Source organism: Ascaphus truei, chromosome 1 (genome assembly GCF_040206685.1).
Source record: "Ascaphus truei isolate aAscTru1 chromosome 1, aAscTru1.hap1, whole genome shotgun sequence".
NCBI classification, from domain to species: Eukaryota; Metazoa; Chordata; class Amphibia; order Anura; family Ascaphidae; genus Ascaphus; species Ascaphus truei.
Genome location: NC_134483.1, coordinates 389698396 through 389716651, shown reverse-complemented (window position 1 = coordinate 389716651; position 18256 = coordinate 389698396). Strand labels below are relative to the sequence as shown.

General features: G+C 39.8%; 2 protein-coding genes across 7 annotated transcripts in view; both read right to left on the bottom strand.

Moving 5' to 3' along the window:
* The window catches only part of LOC142501655 (putative ATP-dependent RNA helicase DDX60), a 362879-nt gene extending 344862 nt beyond the window's left edge, over positions 1–18017 (bottom strand). For all 6 annotated transcript variants that reach the window (XM_075611796.1, XM_075611815.1, XM_075611833.1 and 3 more), the window contains exon 1: positions 17929–18017. The gene's annotated coding sequence lies outside the window, so the exon portion shown is untranslated. The remainder of the gene's footprint in view (positions 1–17928) is intronic.
* Positions 18–9646, bottom strand: LOC142500439 (uncharacterized). The gene is made up of 3 exons (XM_075610119.1): positions 9016–9646; positions 7918–8652; positions 18–31 (listed from the first exon to the last, which is right to left on the bottom strand). The coding sequence occupies exons 1-3, from the start codon at positions 9110–9112 to the stop codon at positions 18–20; spliced, it is 846 nt and encodes a 281-aa protein (XP_075466234.1). The 5' UTR covers positions 9113–9646.
* Positions 18018–18256: the final 239 nt, after the last annotated feature.

The following is an 18256-nucleotide window of genomic DNA, read 5'->3' as shown; positions in this document are numbered from 1 at the left end:
TTATATTTCATGATTCATTATTGCCTGCTGACTATTTTATGGTAAATTATAGCACGTACTAATAATATGGCAAACTAAGGGCCTCATGCAGTAAGCGTTGATAAGGGAAATATGGCCATGTTATAGCCAAAATTGGGTTTGAGATTCAGTAAGCGCCGATAAGTGCTTCATATCGCCAGGTTTCGGAGCCGATAATTTGGTTATGGCCAGTCGCCTGCCGATAAGCCTGTTTTCGACACTGATCGCCACTTTTTTAAATCGGCTGGATTCAACAAAAAAAAACAGCTTATCGGGGCTGATCGGCACTACGAAATTGAGATGTTATGGCCGATTTCTCCCGCCAACTAAAGTTGGCAGTTTGGACGGGAGAACGATCGCTAAGGCTGCCGGAACGGCACTTAGAAAAAAAACATCTTCTGTACATCAATGGAAGTCAATGGAGCGGGGACGTATAACAGTATAGTACTGTTTACGTTTCATTGCTCACAATACAAGGGGGATTTGCATTACAGTGTGGGGGCATTCCCTGCATTGTGTCACAGCTGATGTGTCTTATTTGCATAATATTCGACTTTTACATGTTTTCAGCATTTGCGGGTCACATTACTCATCATGTGATGATGTGGCAAGGGAAAATACTATACTACACTCTTAAAGGAGAACCTCACATCATATCACACATTTTACTCAACTCAGCGACAATTATTTACATGATGTCACACATGTCACACATGTCACACATACACAGTATATTCATCTTCCTTTACATTACACAATGCTTGTAATGTGACACGCATCTTTAAACGTTCATGTACATCTGTCTTCTCATGTTTACATATACTTTTGGGTCCTCCCTATTTTCATGACGTCACTTATTGGACGCTCAATCACATTGCATGTTTACATTGTAACCGTTGCATTACAAGCACTTCAACCTAACTTATACACACATGTACAGTAATTCATCATTGGGACACCTTGTAAACTCATTCTATACCAACTATACTCCTTACACAAATGCATGCATATGCACACGACTATTCATTGTTGCCAACATGTCACAATAACATGGATAATTACACATGTTACACAAAACTTTTCCCACGTCAATCTCAGCCTTTTTGTCTCATTACATGACTGACTCTTGCGTTCACAAGTGTTACATGCATTGCACATGCAACTATTTATTTGCAAGCAATCTTTGTACAAAGCTTCACGTCACATCATTGCCAAATATCATCATTCCCTGCAGAATACACACAACAAATACTTAGAACAACAAGTGCACACAGCTTGCCACAGAAGTACTTTATTATGTTAATGTAACACCTTGCATTTTACTATGTCACCTGACATCATCACATACCTATTTAAAGGACGCACATTACCTGCTCATTCACAGCTACTCATTTCAAAATGTTGCGAATGTTTAGGAGACGCAGGAACATTCTTTTCTATGACATGCTTGCTGATCAAGAGAATGATATAGGGCAAGGTAGGGACACACCGAGGGACAGTGACAGTGACGCGGATACGACAGGGACAGGGAGAGGGACAGGCCGAGGGACAGGTAGAGGGACAGGAGATCAGAGGAGAAGACAGAGGAGACAACTTGTGCCTCGTCCGCGTCTGTACAGGGAGAGAACCCTGTTAGATGGGATGAGTGAGGAGGAGATTGTAAGTCGCTATCGTTTGAGTTCAGCAGCAATCTTAGCTCTTTATGAGGAGATAAGGGGGGATTTAGATTTTTTCACAGCCAGAGGTCGTGCAGTCCCTGGGCTTGTTAAAATGCTGTGCTCATTACATTATCTTGCTTCCGCGTCATACCAGACAACTGTGGGCATAGTGGGCGGGGTCTCGCAATCTACATTCTCGCGGGCCTTGACCCAGTTTCTCTATGCACTCAATAGACGCGCTAGGAATTATATTCATTTTCCTACAGAGGCGACAGAGTGGCTGGAAGTCAGGACTGGCTTTTATAATATAGCAGGGATACCATGTGTGCTGGGTGCAATCGATTGCACACATGTTGCTTTGATTGCACCTAGTCAGAGTGAGCATGTGTACCGCAATCGGAAGCACTACCATTCACTCAATGTACAGGTGGTATGTGATGCCACGATGAGGATAATGCATGTGGTACCCAAGTTCCCTGGTTCCAGTCACGATTCCTCTATCCTGAGGAACTCTTCAGTCTTCCATGTGTTCGAAGAGGGACATTTTGAACCTGGTTGGCTGCTGGGTGAGTACATATTTACATGTTCTAACACAAAACACATGTTGATTTAGGAATGTTGGCATTGTACAATTTGATCACTAATGTCAGCTTATGTGTGCTCCATTCATTATAGGTGACTCAGGATACGGAATTAGGCCGTGGCTCTTGACTCCGGTGCTAAACCCTCAAACTGAAGCAGAGGACAGGTACAATGCAGCCCATATATCTACAAGATCTGTTATAGAGAGGACATTTGGCCTACTCAAGACCAGGTTTAGGTGTCTGGACAGAACTGGTGGGGCTCTTCTATACAAGCCTCAAAAAGTGTCTGATATTATCCTTGCCTGTTGCATTTTGCACAATGTTGCACTCAGGCACAATGTACAGTCAGACCTAGCTGAGGCTTTGGTAGACGAGCATCCCACCCATGTAGCTGCTGAAAATGAACAAACAGCCAGTGGTGGCCAGACACGACAGAATCTCATCAATTCATTTTTTTCTTGTAAGTACAAACTCATATGTTCCTAGTACTACTTTTATAGTTTAATTATGTTATATTAACAATAATGTTTCTTTATATAACCTTCTGTTAGGACACAGATGAATATGGGTTGCACACCTTTCTTTTCTCTGCTGTGTGCACAAAGGGATGTGGCACCGGTATGTTATTGTTGCACAGGTTATATAATCCCTCTTCAATTGTACTTTAGTTGTGTGTATGTGAATACAACTTGGGTAACAAAGCAATAATATTTTAGCATTGTGTTATTCCTTATGCTAAGACAAAACACATATTATGCCCATAATCATTCATGCTTCTAGTATGCTTACATACAATGTTATTGGTGCAGTGTAACATGTACATCCAGATGATGTGTACACCAGGCTGATTTACATTTTGAATGTCATGAAATATACATGGTGTTGTACATTTAACACCAAATACACACTTTGCTGTGTTGTTTACGGTACTGAAGATGGCATGTCAATGTTTGCAATTTATATATTGTTCCTTTGCATTATAGGTATATCTCCAGTATGACTGATCATGGTATGTATATTTGCTGACATCTCTCATAAGATGTGGCTACCTCAATCTTCCTATAATTATTGGAACTAAAAACCCAACATATTGGTTTAAACACAAATGTTACATATATGTACTTTCTGTATCATGTATATGCATTTAGCTACTCTTGAGCTTTCATGTGCATTGTATTACAAAATGATTACTCACATTTCATCACATTTTATGTATGTTTCCTTATAATTTCCATTAATGTAATATAGAGGTGGTTGGAGAAAAGGGGATAACTGTACTTATTTGTTTACTTACGGGAGCACATTCATCACTAGCATAGACACACTTTTTAAGACAACTGTTTGTGTCTCTATCAATTGGTGTAGGATCCATGTATAACACCGACAAATGATAACACCAGCTTTATTATGGTAGCTTATATCATCATATTGACTATACTATGTATTTCTAAACGATTAATAAACACAGTAAACTATAGTTAGTTAGGTTAATGAAATATACACAGAAACGTACTTCATAACATGATGGTGATGTCATATTCAGAACATCATGCATTGGAGGGGACCATAACATCTGGCCAGTAACATTATTTGCTACAGTCCCAAACCATTTTATCTACATACCCATGTAACAAGAGATTTTAAAAATAAATGGCTACTTGGTTGTAAGTGTCCTTTACATTGGGAGAAGGAGTGGCTCACTGAGTAAAGACACACACTGGCACTGATAGTTTGAAGCAGGGGAGTCTGGTTCAATTCCCGGTGTGGGCTCCTTGTGACCTTGGCCAAGTCACTTTATCTCCCTGTGCCTCATGCGGAAAAAAAACATTTGTACGTTCCACGGGCCAGGGACCTCAGGCTGAAACATGTGTCTGTAAATCGCTGCGTACAACTAGCAGCCCTATACATGAACATGCTCATATTATTATTATTATTGTTACATAGTTTCGACAGTCATACGTTCCATTACATATTATAATACACAAATGTGTTAGCAGAGTGGGAATGGTTGTTATATATAAAACACACCATGTCATAAAATGTTAGTAGTCATTAAAGAACACTCAATAAAAATTCATGAGGCACTCTTTTGCAACATCATTATGTTAATTAAGTGCTTATGCAATATAGGCATAAGGGTATCACATTTTTAATTGTTTGTTAATAAGCGCTGCAAGCAATATAAAATTAGTTCCATATGTAGTATAGTAGTCGGTGGCTCCTCCTCACAATCATCTCATATAAAGGTAGACTCTTCTGAAATCATACATTGATCCGATTGTATCTTCCCCGACATCTCTGAAATACAGCAAACACATGATGGTCAAAGATGGCACCTTACTAGATATGCATCCGTGACAACGCGTTACGCAGCTCTATATGATTGTGTAGATACACACGTCAGTCACTTATATGTTAGAAGTAAAACTGTTCATCAGTATGTAATGTTTCTTTAAATTTGTAGCAGGCATAACTATGTATAAGAAGTGAACGTTGCCTGTATACTGAAAGATGTGCGCGCACATCTTTGTGTGCGCACGCACTTCACGCTTGGCTCCACTAACTGTTAGCGCATGCGCAAAACAAAGCGTACGTTGTGCGTTCAATACATGTTGAAAATACCAGTAAACATAACATCTTTATTTCAAATACAATGAAGACGAAACTACATTCGTTCTAAACGAGTACATCTGTATTCTTTTTAAACAGACGTGTTTGAACAGAAAGCACGGCCGATAACACAATGCGCAAATGCAATACGTGTGACGTCATGTTAAGCCAGCGTGAAACGCACGCTAACACTCCTCCCACTCAATTAACATTCGGCTAACGCCCAGGGTACGCCTACAAACACTGAGCCGCACGCATCACACACTGCAGTTACCGTTACTATAACAAAACATGACAGCCAATAGGCTTTGAGGCGCGCACGTCGCTTGGGGGCGGGACTTACATCACTAATCCTTTTTAAGGACGCCTTGGCCCATGACAAGGGTCCCACGTCATACGTGGTGGACCCGGTTTTCAATGTTGTAGATGTTGCATGATAACAAAACAGGTATGTGTTAGAGTAATGGTAAAATGTTGCTAATATGTTTAAAGGGATAGGAAAGTACGTATATTTATTCCGTCAGCAATGTGTACTACTCTTTCAGGTCCTACTATATTGTATTAGGAAACAATTTGTTTGTGATCGCTACATGTTATGCAGTCTGCAATGTTACGCTGTATCCACGCATTGAAAGTGAAAATGGTGGTTACAAAAAAAAAAAAAATTTAAACGCAGAGTCAACGCATAACGATTGTTATATTTACCATTCTTCTAGAATTAACTCTTCGCCTGGCTGCAACTGGTCGCTCCAGAAATGCAAGCCATTTTCATCCACGCTTAACCCAACCGCTGAATCCAGTATGGCACATATCTCCTCCAGGATGCGCTCATAGGAATCGCCACTGCTTTCTTCAAATAATTGGTCGGGAGGTAGGTTCATTTCTTCCGGTTCCCATTCCAATGCAATTTCAGCTGAAAGGCTTGGTACATAATCATAGTACTTTTGTTCTTGTACAATGTGGGTTTCAGGAATGGAGGCTGCAGATATTGCAGCACGTATCGATTCAAACGGATCAGTAGTAGCGGATACATTGCTATTGCCATTAGGAATAAATATGCCTTTCACGACAATATAAGTGCCGTCTTTCAGGAGAAATTGTTTTTCCGGGGCAATCTTCCAGAAACCATAGGTGTGTTGTAGCTTATCCTGGTCACGTTCAAAAAAGTCATTACTTGATAAAGTGAATCTTATTGAGGAATTAAAATTCCGTGCATGCTTACGGTCTTGGTAATAAGGATATTTTGCTCGAATGAAATCATCGATTTGGCGTGTGCTTGCTTTCTGTCCGCGACTGTTCAAGATGGCTTCACAGATCATGTACTTATACCCTAAAAGGGGATTAATATTGTTAACGAATTCATCAGCCATGTCTGAGTAGCACAAAAGCTGTGTGCAGGTCTGTGTTATTTGCTCATCAAAATGAATGTGCTGAATGGCTAACAAACTCCTGTTTTTCCTTGTCAAGGTCAACAAAAGTAACTACTTTGACTCCTTATTTCAAACGCCAATTGGATTTGTTTGTCTAATTGGGTTAACAGTTGTGGTTCGTGATATGGGACTGTGGGAGAAACATTTCTCCTTCTTTTATCTCGTTTGTGAAAAACATCCCTAGACTGTGAATGCGTTCACATAGTGTTTTTTTGAAAACTAACAAAGACCAGTGTGTGAAAATATTTCTTAGCCAGGCATATCAGTAAAAACACACCTGCAAAAAGAAATGTTTTTTCCCCGCTTACATTTCTGTGTGTATGTGAAAGTCTGGTTAACTCCCTGTCTGCATGAGTTTAAATACGTGTGTATATATATATATATATATATATATATATATATATATATATATATATATATAAATATATCTCTTATAAAAATATATATATATTTATATATAATATTTTATTTTTTTTTATATTGCAGGAGTACACACAACATTGATGGCATTAAGTATACCTTGTATGAAACCTATTTAAATGGTGAGAAACATGATTGAATTAAGTAATAAACATTTGTTTAAGCACAATACTGTTAGAGTCTCATACTTAGGATATTTCTCAAACATTAGGCCTGTATTATTAAAATAGTGTTTTCACAAGGAAGCATGAAGTGTATTAGTTTGTGTATACCAGTTTATATAGTACTATATATATATATATATATATATATATATATATATATATATATATATATATATATATACACACTCACACACTCACACTCACACTCACTCAGTGTGTGTGTGTGTGTGTGTGTGTATATATATTATTATACATTCTGAGATGTTATAGAAACGAACACACAACTGATTAAAGGACAAAATTACAATGGCCAAGCAAGGCAAAGGTAAGTAATAATTTACACATAATCCTGCTGTACACGTATAAGAAAGATGTTTGCATTTACTTAGGTGTTTTAATAATTGCATGTGACTAATATGCATATGCAATTCTTACATCAATTAACACACCCAAATGCAATGTTTTGCTGCAAAGTCAATGGCAGCTTCTCTAAACTTAGCAACTGGCTCCTGGTGGACCATTACTGAACAGACGATTACAACATAAATATTTATAACACAATTAATTATGAGTGTTAACATTTCCAAAACTTCACGTGTACAAGAACATAGTTGAAAGTTTGGAAACAACACAGTCTTCAGCATACATACAATAGTAATTAGATAATCTGAAGTCAACAAAACAAGGCCAAAGACATATTTTCTGAATTATAACATTTATTTTTTTTGTTCCTTTTGCGAGCGAGTAACAGGCCTGCTTGTTGTCTCTTGAATTTTCCTTTTTCTTTTGCCACCAACTTTAGGCACAACAGAGCCACTTTGAGTGGCCTCTGGCACTTCACGGGCAGGGCTTGTGGCCAGTGACTGTTCACCTACGGGGCTTGTGGCCAGTGACTCACCTACAGGGCTTGTGGCCAGTGACTCACCTACAGGGCTTTTGGGCAGTGATTCACCTACAGGGCTTTTGGGCAGCGATTCACCTACAGGGCTTTTGGGCAGCGATTCACCTACAGGGCTTTTGGGCAGCGACTCACCTACAGGGCTTTTGGGCAGCGATTCACCTACAGGGCTTTTGGGCAGCGACTCACCTACAGGGCTTTTGGGTAGTGACTGTTCACGGACAGGGCTTGTGCCCAGTGACACATGTGAGCAAGTTGGTAGACACTGCACAAGTGATGGTTGGTCTGTTTCATGTGTGTCTTGTTTTGTTTTTGTCGCCTCCTTTGTAGGTGTCTGCTGCTGAATTTGTACAGATGGCAGCGGTAGGATGTCATCAGGAACCTGCACAGCAATGTCTGCTACTTGACCGGTAACATTTGGGCCTGGTGAATGAATATCAGATGAATGTGGTGAAAACTGACCTGCATGAACAGATCCTGGCTGGGAGGTGTTGAATTGTGGTACATTAGTCATTCTCCAGTAATTAGCTTGTGTTTGCTGAACAACTAATGCTTCGAATGAGGTGTTGATTTTTTGCAACTGTTTAGGCACTTCAATGAAGACTCTGTGGAGATGTGCCAATTGTGATACTGTTTCTTCCTGCAGTCCAATCATCCTTTCCAGCACTGTCATCATGTCTGAATGGCGACGATTTTCTGCGTCCACTATTTTTCCCTCTGAAGCTACAATTGCATCGTATGTGGAAGTTGATGGACGATTTGGCGGTACAACAGTTTCTATTGGCACCTCTTCATGGTCACATGATTGTATTTCAGTCTCTTCTGTGGCGTCATCCTCATCATACTCATCATCCTCATCACCATGATGTTCTAAAAAGAAATGTACACATTATTAAATGGCATGTTAATGTATGCTGTGTTACTATGTAATTGTACTGTGTCCTAAGTAACACCTAACATGTTAGCATACGTTTTATAACCTCATTAAAAACTACCTTGACTTACGAATAATGTTTGGACTCAGTATGAAATATGAATGAATGAAAAGTTGCTCTAAACTCAGAAGTCCTACATGATAATTAACATCACTAACACAATACATGTTGCCTTACACTTAATTTTCACTGACACTAAGTAATCCTATTTAAAGAAGATGTGCAAAACAAATAATGCACATGACAACATAACATATAGAAGAGCACATATTATATGGCCAGCAAATGATACACTCACCTTCTAGTAGTGTTGAGCTGGCTGACCCAGGTGAAGACACTTGTTCCATCTCAGGTGACACATGTCCTCCAGGGGCAACTATATATAACAATAACATTAGTTTTACATTTACATGTGTAAATATTGAACAAACAGTTATTGTATGTTCTGTATTTATGAGTATCTAACAGCATCATTTCCTTAACCCAAAATGTGTGTGTGAAAGTGAACATAAATAGTTGTAATAACAATGTACATGCCTGTGTACTTAGAACTTTTGAGTTCCCTAACATACAACATACTATGGTTCTGCAGTAATGCGTGAGGAAAAATACATTAAATTTGTACCTAAAAATCATATGTTGTGTAGTGATATCAGTATCATAATGTACATAACTATCATGAGATGACCATTCACAATGGTTATCATGAAGGTGGTCATATTGCAAAAAGTGTTGTTTTTGGTAGAGGATATGTGTGGTACATTAATCGAAGATGTGGCACACCTGAATGTGGCTGTGACTCAACAAGACAACACATGCAGTGTGTGATAATGTGTCTTTCATAGTAGTTCAACTATAGATATGAGTGAACTAATGTGTGACGTACGCTTTGATAAGTAATGAGTTGTTGGGGCATTTAGTAGCTAGAGTTAAGCTTTCAAATGAGTGTGATTAACTTCAGTTGTGCTATTCAGGTTGTAAGAAAGGTATTCCCTTCCCCAAAAAGCCTAATCAGCCACACCTTTCAATGACTTGAAACAGGTGCAAATGGTGTGAACTAAGTTGACCGTGAAATGAGGCTGTAATTAGTGTGTGTGCTGAACCCCACCCCCTCTGTTGAAGTGTATGCTGTGATGAGATATTAATTGCAGCTGCTTTAACACAATGGTAGATGAGCTAAGTAGTCATCTGCAGTGTTTAAGTTATGAAAACAATGACATAACATATGATACGTGTGCCTCATTATGCTGTCTGTATATGACATAAAGCAAAAATGGACCTTTTCATAAGCAACTATAGATGTGTTAGTGCCAGTGATGTTTGTAGGCCGTTACATGCAATTTCTTTGATGCATGCTTAAAATAGGCAGTAATGTCATGTTTGTCGGAGTAAAATCAATAAAATACACAATAATATGATACATATTTCTGTTCTGTACCTGTAGCTACTAATAATTTCTCATGAACATGTGTTACACATGTGTACTACCCTGTTGTTCCCCATCTTCGCCCACCATCAATTGCTTCCACTGCAGCTATGCATTTTGGGAATTCACATGTAAATGAGCACGCAATGGCACGTGCTATATTAGTTACTGCTTTTAGTAGGACTACTACATATATGTCTATTTTGAGATATATATATACAGAATCAGACATATACATATATAGATGCAGGTATGCTTATATTGTGAAGACAGTATAAAAAGCAGTGTAACTATGCAAAATAACTGTAAGCAACGACACGCCTAGTACAGTAATATTTATCACCTGCTGGAAATTGTGACGGATAAATTCCAATGTCACGGTCACCAGCCAAGCCTTCCACGACGACGGTAAGTAATTTTGGCCGAAGCAGCTCCTCCAATGGAGTCAATATGAGACGTTGTGGTGTGGGCCCACCTCCAGTGCCAGTAGCATGCACGCGTTGGTCTTGTATTTTCTTTTTCAATTTGGACCTAATATCATCAAATCTTTTCCGACAATGATACTTGTCCCTGACACTATTCCCACAGGCATTGACACCAATGACTATTGTGTCCCACATTTCTTTTTTGCTTGCTGCACTTGTCCGCCCTTGAAAAACATATAAAAGATATGAGGTAAATTAATAATAATATAAGCACCAGTTTCCTACACTGCTAGCTGTTCCAAGAGATAGCAAACATGCTGTTTTATGTGTAATATGTGCAGCACATGAGCATTCACTACTAAACCTATACATGTAAGCAAGGTTGCATTCATATTGTATGCAGTTGTGGCAAATTGACCGCCTGTGTTTATTTGTCCTTGTAAGGCATGATAAAAAGCTGTGTTTCCACACTAATGAACATAGAAAGATATTGTGTACCCATATTTGCATATGAACAAAACTCAGATGACCTAGGATCACATGTATTTGAATAATAAATGTAAAGTTACACTTACCTACTAAATGTCCATAGAGACTGTCATAGTGCTCCAGAATGCCAGTGACAAGAGCCCTATTTTCCTGGTCATTGAAGCGAGGATTACGTGGCTTCTCCACACGTTTTTTCCGAGCAGGTTTAGGGTCAGAGCTTGGCTGGTGCTGACTGGACTCTCCTTCTTCCAATGGAAGAGCCTCCAAAAGCTGGCCACCAGCAAGCACGCCACCACCAGACACCCCATCAGCAACTGCGCCACCAGCAGCACTCCCAGCACCAGCACTCCCACTCCTAGCACCAGCACTCACACTCCTAGCACCAGCACCAGCACTCCCACTCCTAGCACCAGCACTCACACTCCTAGCAACAGCACTCCCACTCCCAGCAACAGCACTCCCACTCCCAGCAACAGCACTCCCACTCCCAGCAACAGCACTCACACTCCCAGCAACAGCACTCCCACTCCCAGCAACAGCACTCCCACTCCCAGCAACACCACTCGGTGCACCAGCAACATCACTCCCCTGAACAGTACGTTCACTCCGACGCGTACTCCCACGAGTAGCACTCCCACTCCCACCAGCATCACTCTTCCCACGCTTTGCGGGCATACTTCCAGCACTCACAAAAAACAGACAAGAAATGTACAGGCAATCACACGACCCACTTCCACATATAAAACAAGACAAAGATGTAAACAAAACAACAAAGGACAAAGCTCACCCAATACACAACAAGTCTCTCAGTCAATATGCAAATCTTCAATCGTCCAGCTCTGTGCGTCTCTCTCTCTCTCTCACTCCCAACAACACAGAGAATGATTAGCAGTACACGTTGCCTTTAAATATGGCGCGCAATCAAAAACATGCTTGTTTCGCCTGATTCAGCAAGATTTGTGATTGTGCAACCTAACAGCACCCCGCCACGCACGCCGATACACCTGTGTGTGATCGGCTCATCATCGTGAGAGTGGGCGGATTTGTTTTCTGGTTGATTTTGAATGTATTCGGCACTTACTGCATACGGAGAGGGAAAAACGCCAATAACATGACTAATCGATAAGCTTGCCGATTTCACATAATCGTCGCTTACTGCATGAGGCCCTAAGACAAGATCCATTAGACATTTTCCATTTATTTATCTTTAGCAACTGCTAAATATTCAAATATTTCAATTAAACTTCATATTCATATATTTCATCTAAAGTTCATGTTAGTTTCCTCATACGGTTATATACATTACATACATACATGATACACATTATGTACATATACATTTCATTATACGGTTATATACATTACATACATACATTCCAGGAGGGCCCGGGCATGCTGCGGGTTCCGTTCTAAGGGCCCGTCGCAAAGCGACAATCGCTGGAAAGCGTAACCAGTGATTTTCGGCCTGTGCGCATGCGCAAACTGGCAATTCCCCCTTTCTGCGCATGTGCAACCTTCGTTCTGCGCATGCGCACCCTCGGCAAAAGCCTGTTCTGTGCATGTGCGACCTTGGACTTCCCCATTCTGCGCATGCGCAGACATGACGGCCCCCTTCTCGGTATCGCCGTATCAGCGGATCACCAAAAATATACATTATGTACATATACATCTCATCATACGGTTGTATACATTTACTATTTTGTTGACATTCTGTTAAAAATACATATATTCCAAAGATGTAGCCAAAGACATAGCATTTGTTTGTTGACAAGTTTTTCCTACCGAGACTGAACTCGCTTTGGAGGTCTGTGGTCGATATTAAGGTTACATAGTTACATAGTAGATGAAGTTGAAAAAAGACATACGTCCGTCAAATTCAACCTATGCTAAATTTAAACAACATATACTTTATCCTATATCTATACTTCCTTACTGATCCAGAGGAAGGCAAACAAAAAACCCCAGTGTCATATCATCCAATGATATCTCATAAGGGGGAAAATAAATTCCTTCCTGACTCCAAGAATTGGCAATCTGATTACTCCCTGAATCAACAATATTCCCATGTTTACTTATTTGGAATATCCCTGTATACCTTTCCTCTCTAAAAAGATTTCCAACCTTTTTTGAAACAAATCTATTGTATCTGCCATCACAGTCTCCATGGGTAATGGATTCCACATTTTAACTGCCTTTACTGTTAAGAACCCTTTCCTTTGTTGCTGGTGAAATCTCTTTTCCTCGAACCTAAAGGGATGCCCCCAATTCCTTTGCACTGCCCTTGGGATAAATAGTTAATTTGAAAGCTCCTTGTACTGTCCCCGAATATAGTTGTATATTATTATCATATCCCCTCTTAGATGCCTTTTTATAATGTAAATAAATCTAATTTAGCTAGCCTCTCCTCACAAGTTAGATTGTCCATCCCCTTTATTAATTTGGTGGCTCTTCTCTGCATTCTCTAGTTCCATAATATCTTTTCTAAAGAGTGGTGTCCAAAATTGTACTCCATATTCAATGTGTGGTCTTACTAATGTGAATGTGTGGTGAATTAATACCCTAAAGCTCAGCCCTGTGACCGTTAATATATATAAATACAAATCTTAATATAAAGGTGGTGACGTTAAACCTGTGTGTGATTTAGTGATAGCTGCCGTGGGGTCCCTGCCTAACAAATAACTCACAAATTCATTTAACAGACAATAATAAAACAATGCAGTGACTCGGCGCTAGAGATAACAACAATACCCCAGTCCAATGTAATGTCCATATAGAATGGGAAAGTTCTCCTAATGTTCCAATTGCAAACGGAGTGGTGGATCAGTTGCTAGCTGGTGTTTCAAAATTCCTCCTGCAGAGGAATATATAAGGGAAAAGAAACCATTGCGCAGCCACAAGCACCAACAGACAGCTCAAAAGGGTTTAAAAGTAATCAACTTACAAAAGTAATGTTGCTATGTTCATTTGAGAGAATCTGTGCTTTTACCAACGTCTTCTCCTGGACTTCACGAATCCCCCGTTTTGTCAGTCTTAAGTCAGCTCACTCTCCTGTTAACTCACAGACTGATCACTCAATGGTAATCTCCGTGAGTTCCCAGAAAGGAAATGACATAGGAGATAATGGTGCAGATTGCTAAAAAAAACTTTAATAACAGTAAAAAACAGCCAAAGGCTTACTCACATAAACCAGGCTGTTGCAGAACAACTGACAATGTGCCGTCCGCAGCTTGTTACCGGTGGGAGGTGATGTAAACTGGGCTGAACGTGCTCTCACTGCTCTCCGTTCCAGTGCCTGACGCCGGTCTCAGCGCAACTAACTGATGTTACGCGATGGTGCCCCCTCCACTCTCCTTGCTACCGGACACCTCAGTCTCTCAACTCCTCCTTCCCCAAACGCGTTTCGTGACTCAAAGTGGTCACTTCATCAGTGGTATGGGGGAGTTCCTAACTACTGGTGTTATTTATACCATAAAGGGCGTCGTACACCCCCCTGGACAATTTACATAAAATACAATAAAATGCACCCATAATTTACAGCACGATCACTGCCACTAGGGTAACAAAACCCTGGGATTAAGTGGCAATATATCTGGCAAGAATAAATGATATTATCTCGTTTATTACTAAGTTTAATAGTATGGCCCCTGAAATAAAGAAAATTATTAGTAAACATTGGGGGATTCTCCTTAGAGATCCAATTTTAAACACTTTTCTACCAAATCATCCACAGATTGTATATAAATGGACTTAGAATTTGAAAAATAAACTAGTGACCAGTTGTCCCCTTAGTGGGCCTAAACAAAAAAACACGATGTGGCTAGCCAATTTAAAGGGCTATTTCACTTGTGGAAAATGTATAGGATGTTCCTATAGCCTTAAGGGTAGTCAATTCCAGTCAGTTGTAACAGGCAATAGGTGTGATATAGATACATTTATAAACTGCAAAAGCAGATTTTGTGTATACTTATTGGAATGTCCCTGCGGACTACAGTATGTGGGGAGGACTGGGAGAGCACTGCAACACAGGCTGGCAGAACATGTATACAATATTAAGAGAGGTTTGGAGACACATAGTGTCTCCAACCACTTTAAAATCAAACATAATCAGAACCCAGAGGGGCTTGTCTGTAGGGGAATAGAATGCCCAAAAGCCAACTGGAGGGGGGGGGGGTGACAGACTCAACTATTTATCCAAAAGGGAGACCTTTTGGATCTATACTTTGAGAACTCTGTCACCCCATGGCCTAAATATAGAATTTGATCTGGCCTCCTTTTTGGTGGATTAAGTGGTCTCCATCCCCATCAGATCAACCAATCTGAGTTAATTTGCATATTCATTAACATGTATTAAGTTTAACATCTGTTTAATAATGATTCAATTGAATCATGATCCAATTATGAGTTGAAAAGCAATGATATCACTTATTCTTGCCAGATATATTGCCACTTAATCCCAGAGTTTTGTTACCCTAGTGGAAGTGATCGTGCTGTAAATTATGGGTGCATTTTATTGTATTTTATGTAAATTATCCAGGGGGGTGTACGACGCCCTTTATGGTATAAATAACACCAGTAGTTAGGAACTCCCCCATACCACTGATGAAGTGACCACTTTGAGTCACGAAACGCGTTTGGGGAAGGAGGAGTTGAGAGACTGAGGTGTCCGGTAGCAAGGAGAATGGAGGGGGCGCCATCGCGTGACCTCAGTTAGTTGCGCTGAGACCGGCGTCAGGCACTGGAACTGAGAGCAGTGAGAGGGCGTTCAGCCCAGTGTACATCACCCCCCCACCTGTAACAAGCTGCGGACGGCACATTGTCAGTTGTTCTGCAACAGCCTGGTTTATGTGAGTAAGCCTTTGGCTGTTTTTTACTGTTATTAAAGTTTTTTCGCAATCTGCACCATTATCTCCTATGTCATTTCCTTTCTGGGAACCCACGGAGATTACCATTGAGTGATCAGTCTGTGAGTTAACAGGAGAGTGAGCTGACTTAAGACTGACAAAACGGGGGATTCGTGAAGTCCAGGAGAAGACGTTGGTAAAAGCACAGATTCTCTCAAATGAACATAGCAACATTACTTTTGTCAGTTGATTACTTTTAAACCCTTTTGAGCCGTCTGTTGGTGCTTGTGGCTGCGCAATGATTTCTTTTCCCTTGTATATTCCACTTCAGGAGGAAGTTTGAAACACCAGCTAGCAATTGATCCACCACTCCGTTTGTATTGGGACATTAGGAGAACTTTCCCATTCTATATGGACATTACATTGGACTGGGGTATTGTTGTTATCTCTAGCACTGGGTCACTGCATTGTTTTATTATTGTGGTCTTACTAATGCTTTATAGAGAGGCATAATTCTGTTTACTTCCCTTCCATCCATTGCCCGTTTAATGCAAGATAAGATCTTGTTTGCCTTTGCAGCTACTGCATGACTTTGGCACTATTGCTAAGCCTGCTGTCTACAAGCACTTCTAAATCCTTCTTTATCAAGGATTCCCCCAATTTATCCCCATTTCATTTGTAAGTCGCCTTTTTATTCTTGCTTCCCAAATGCATAACCTTACATTTATCTGTATTCAACTTCATCTGCCATTTACCTGCCCACGTTTCTAGTCTCTCCAAGTTCTTCTGGAGAGAAATTACATCTTGCTCTGATTCTATTACCTTACACAATTTAGTATCATCAGCAAAGATGGAGACTTTGCTCTCGATACCAACATCATGGTCATTAATAAACAAGTTAAAAAGCAGGGGTTGTGATCTAGTTCCCTTTTTAAATATAGGCACCACATCTCATAAGTTAGACATGTCATCAAGATCTAGCTTCGCAGACAGTGTATATCTGCAGAGCAAGTGGTAGGATCTAGTTTATATGGCCACGGATGTTTTGCAGAAAGTCTGTTGCTGTCTGCTTGAATGCATATATCCAGATGATAAATGCGTTTATCATCTGGAATCATCTGGATATATTTCAAGCAGACAGCAACAGACTCTCTGCATAACATCCGTGGTCATATGAACTAGATCCTACCACTTGCTCCGCAGATATACACTGTCTGCAAAGCTAGATCTTGATGACATGTCTAATTTAACATTTTAGACTACTCAATCATTGGACTGTTCAATCTAGCAAATAGAGATTACATGACCTTCCAGTGATATTTGGGTATTCTGACAAGAATCATGGTCAGAAACTGACACTCCAATTACACTCACACAGAGTGGAATTTAGGAGCAATCTCACTGCAACAATATATCCAATATATGGTTATACTAGAGGCACATTTAGCAGTATACTTTTTGGATATTACATCCATTAGCTGTCTCAGATATGCGCTACTATTGAGGTTTTATTTAGTATATGTTTTCGAATTATCAATAAAATTTTATTATTTTGAATTCTGAGCATTAGTGGGTGCATCAATAGGGATTCTTGTTCTGTCTCTCCATTATCCACTTTCTATCCCTGATAGCACCACTCCTTGTTTCTATCCCGTATTCTAGTAGCTGAGCAGGGTCTTCCAATCTCTCTCCCTATCTCCCTTTCCATAAATAAATTTCATCCCACCATGTTTAAGTAATGCCTACGATATCATACTGCTCCCTTGCAATATATATAATATATATATATATATAACTTTTGGTCTTTAGTAATAAGTTATAAATGAAGAATGCCATAACTAACTGTGATACAATATCATTTATTTAGCACAGTGTGTTCTGATCATGAATGCTATAAAATAAATTGAACAATATTTCCAGCATATGTAACTCGATTAAAGAAAATAAATTTGCAGCAATATTGTAATAACCTAATCTCAAAATAATATGTGACATTGTGCTGTAGATATGAATTAATACATTTTACTTACTTGTTTCTTAAGGGTTAAGGGTTTTTCAAGTAACAATCAACAGGTTTGAAATAAATGACAATCCACTTGCTTTGCTCACTGCTCTCCACTCTTCAGTGTGCACTATGCTCTATTGCAGCTGTATTTCTACAAATCAATTATGTACTTTCACTTTCATTTCTCTGACTGAAACTACAGTAGTGTAGTAGGAAGGGATATGCGAAGAGGGATTGGAACACCCTGCTCAGCTACTTGGATGGATAATGGAAAATGGAAGTGGTGCTATCAGGGATATAAAGTGAATACATGTGAGACAAAAGAGAATCCCTATAGATTCCTATAATCGTCA